The sequence below is a fragment of the Aphis gossypii genome, chromosome 3 (assembly GCF_020184175.1).
Source record: "Aphis gossypii isolate Hap1 chromosome 3, ASM2018417v2, whole genome shotgun sequence".
Taxonomy (NCBI): domain Eukaryota; kingdom Metazoa; phylum Arthropoda; class Insecta; order Hemiptera; family Aphididae; genus Aphis; species Aphis gossypii.
The window spans coordinates 7,107,907-7,111,440 of record NC_065532.1 but is presented as its reverse complement, the minus strand read 5'-3'; the positions used below and the strand labels follow the sequence as shown (position 1 = coordinate 7,111,440).

General features: G+C 24.4%; 1 protein-coding gene across 1 annotated transcript; it reads left to right on the top strand.

Moving 5' to 3' along the window:
• Positions 1-484: 484 nt before the first annotated feature.
• On the top strand, positions 485-1,666 carry LOC114122568 (uncharacterized). The gene is made up of 3 exons (XM_050202554.1): positions 485-627; positions 1,030-1,098; positions 1,227-1,666. The coding sequence occupies exons 1-3, from the start codon at positions 487-489 to the stop codon at positions 1,353-1,355; spliced, it is 339 nt and encodes a 112-aa protein (XP_050058511.1). The 5' UTR covers positions 485-486; the 3' UTR covers positions 1,356-1,666.
• Positions 1,667-3,534: the final 1,868 nt, after the last annotated feature.

The following is a 3,534-nucleotide window of genomic DNA, read 5'->3' as shown; positions in this document are numbered from 1 at the left end:
GATATGATTGAATTTGATCGGAAACTAACACAATTTTCAACCAGTTTGTTGAGCAAACAGCGTTCATTCAGCAAAAGGCAATGGGATATAATTTTAATTTCATTTTTTCTACACTTTCTTGTATATATATTCATACATTTTTATTGGAGGCCCGTGAAAACTATAGACATTTTCACTTTTACATTCATTTTATTTGTACCGCCCTTTATATTGGATTACGTTATTATGAGCTGTTTGTGTTATTTTCTTCATAATGTACATGCCAGATTTTGGACGTTGAACGATTTATGGAAATGTCTTCCTGCTGAACTGGCAGTCGATCACGACAAATGGACACATATTGAAATGGTGATTTTTATTGAAAAAACGCGGTTGTTACACTCCGAACTCTGCGAATTGTTAAAAAAATTTACTATAGGATTTGGACCATTGCTTTTGGCTTTCTTCACATTCAGCTTTACCTCTTTACTCATCGGTATTTTTTTTATGGTCACTCGGTTTAATTTAATAGCCAGTGAACGTTCAGCTGCACAAGTGAGCGATCAAATATTTAATACTGCAATTCATATCCAAATTGTCATATTTATGATAGCCATTATCGTGTACGTTTCGTTTATAGAAGAACAAGTAAGTATAGTTTTATAACACAACCATTATACAACTCCCTGGTATTAATGTATTCGTTTATAAAAAATCTAAAATGCAATAAGAATAAAATTAGTATTATTGTATAAAGTTACTTCGAAATGCCAAGTTTTTTTAAATTTCATTTCAAGTATTTAATTTGGAATTTATCTAATGTAAAGAGCTAAAACTGACATAATTTATAAATGTATAAAATGTTTTTATTATAAATATTAGATAATATTGTATTTTGAGTTTTACTTAATAGTTATAAATACTCATTTTTATAAATTACATTTTAAGCTTCTGCTTTAGTTTTAGTGACAACAATTTACATAATATGTAATGAGGGTAGTACTCGTATCATTTAATTTAATTTTTTTCTTTGATACAATTTTTTTACAGCGAATAAAGATAATATCATATCTACGATCATACAGAATTTCAAATTTACATATAGACTTCAAAAAACAAGTAAACCTTATTCAGTTATTTGTATTTACATACAGTTTTTATAGTGTTTAAATACATATAATTATTACTTAAACTACAAATGCTATTTACATATTTTGTATGTTATTTTTAACAATATTATTATTCAGATCAAAATGTTTATGAATCAAATGTCAGTTCCTGGATTGGACCAAGTTACGGCTTTTGGATTTTTCGATGTTAATTTAAATCTCGTTATGTCGGTAAGTACTTTTCGACTGTGTTCATTTTTCTTTTAATAATAATATTGTACATATTATCATATGTTTATTTTACCTATTATTCTTTACAGATACAATATAGGTGGTCATTTATTTTAGATTTTTGGGTGTTATTCTATTTGTCTTTTTTGCTTACTTATAATTATACAGAATACCTAAATTGCTAAATAAATAATTTTTTCATTATAGATTATTGTATTAATTATAACTGGAATAACGACTCTAGTACAGATGAAACATGATCCAATTATAATGAAATTGTACAATGACACTTATCATGACTTGACAGTATAACTAAAAATATGATTTGATTTGTATTATTTATGTTAAATTATTTTACCCTTTACAGTTTTATAAACATTAAGGTTTATTATACTCTTAAAATTTGAAAAGCTGTTTTTTCTATAAGCTTGACAGATGCTTTTGTTCTGACTTCTTTTTTTGTTATTTTAATATGAATTTATTGTTAGAGAATTATAGTTGTTTATATTTTAGTTAAAGTTTTTTAGTTTAGGTAGTGTATAAGTTATTTTTTAAATCACTTAAATTATGTTACTATTAATTAGTATTGTAACCAATAATTACAATCATAAATATATATAGAGATATACTTATCATATAGATAGTTCATAAAAACATTGTTGATACATGGTTATGTGAAAATTTAGGATTGTCTACTTCTATTTAAGTATTTTATTCAGTATATTATAGTATGTGTATTTACCTATTTGTTATTATATTTTTAAACATGTTTAGATTATTTTACTTATTCCTATCAGCAACCTAACCATTATCCATAGGACCATATATGTCCATAATTATAATTTAATGAATTTTTATGCTTAACAATTAATTTTTATGCTCTATACAACAAAAAACGAATAAAGTTTTGAAATTTGATTGTATATATAAATTTAATTTTTATTGCAACATTATTTTTCCATGTATTGTGTACCTATTTATTTTGTAAGTTTGGAGGTTTGTCTATTCTAAATTTATGTTAAAATATTTGCACCCTTCTCATCCATCAACAAGTAAAAGTATAATTTTATTTTTAGAATAATTTTCAATACAATGATTGTGTATTTTGTAACTTGTAAAATAACTAAATTAAAATAATTTACTTATAAAATAGAATAGCTGCTTGAATAAATAAACAAAATAATATAGAAATAAAAATAATTTTAAATGTGATACTTATACAAATAAGTCACATAATCACATTAATAACAATATAAATACTTTACTTTTCTAGCTTTTAGTTCAGAACACTGATTGTTTCTTCATAAATTAAGAGAAACTTCGATCAACGAATGCTAATGGAACGACTAACTAAGTTTATCAAAAATATTATATATAATTATTTTGATACTTTTCCCCCGCCTAAAATAACTAAGTAGTGAAATTGCACTTATTGCCTAAAAATAAATGGTATGATTGCAATATTGAGTAAAAAACATGTAGTGGTCAAATTGCACATGGGCTCAATAAAAGTATTAATATCATGCTTTTAAAATGGATAAAGTTAAGAAAATACTCATTTCCTTTCGCACTTACAGCAATCTTAGGTCTAACATTTATTTTAATCATTCATGTGGTTATAATGTGTTATATTACAAAACTAGAACAGAAACTGGAAAACTATGTTTATAACGGAAGAGTTTAAAACAAACATTGTAGAAGGTAATTATTTGCTTAAAATATGCTTTGGATTAGTATTTTTAGACTCTAAAGATATTCCTTAAGTTAGAATAAGTGACTGAGAGAGACATACAATCGATTATTTTTGGATTATTTGTAAAATATTTACTATACATATACGTAGTTAATAAAAGGGTATACAATTATTATACATATTTTATATCTATTCTATACGTAACACTATAATGCATTCATTTACTTGACACATAGAACATACCTAATTTTTGAAATTTTCAATAAATTACGGTATTGGTTAAGTCAATAATATAATTATATTGTTTACCTATAACATAATTTCACGGGAGGTTCATTATTATAATGAAACATGATTAATAATAATGATATTATTTTTACAATAATGGTTTATAATTTTGACAGCGCACTAACAAATTGCTAATAGTATTTATCTTAAAGAATCAATTATTCTTATGTTACCATAGTCAGTCTTGTTTGTAATCGTTATCGAAATGACTACTTTTTTTCGTAGAACCTTAAG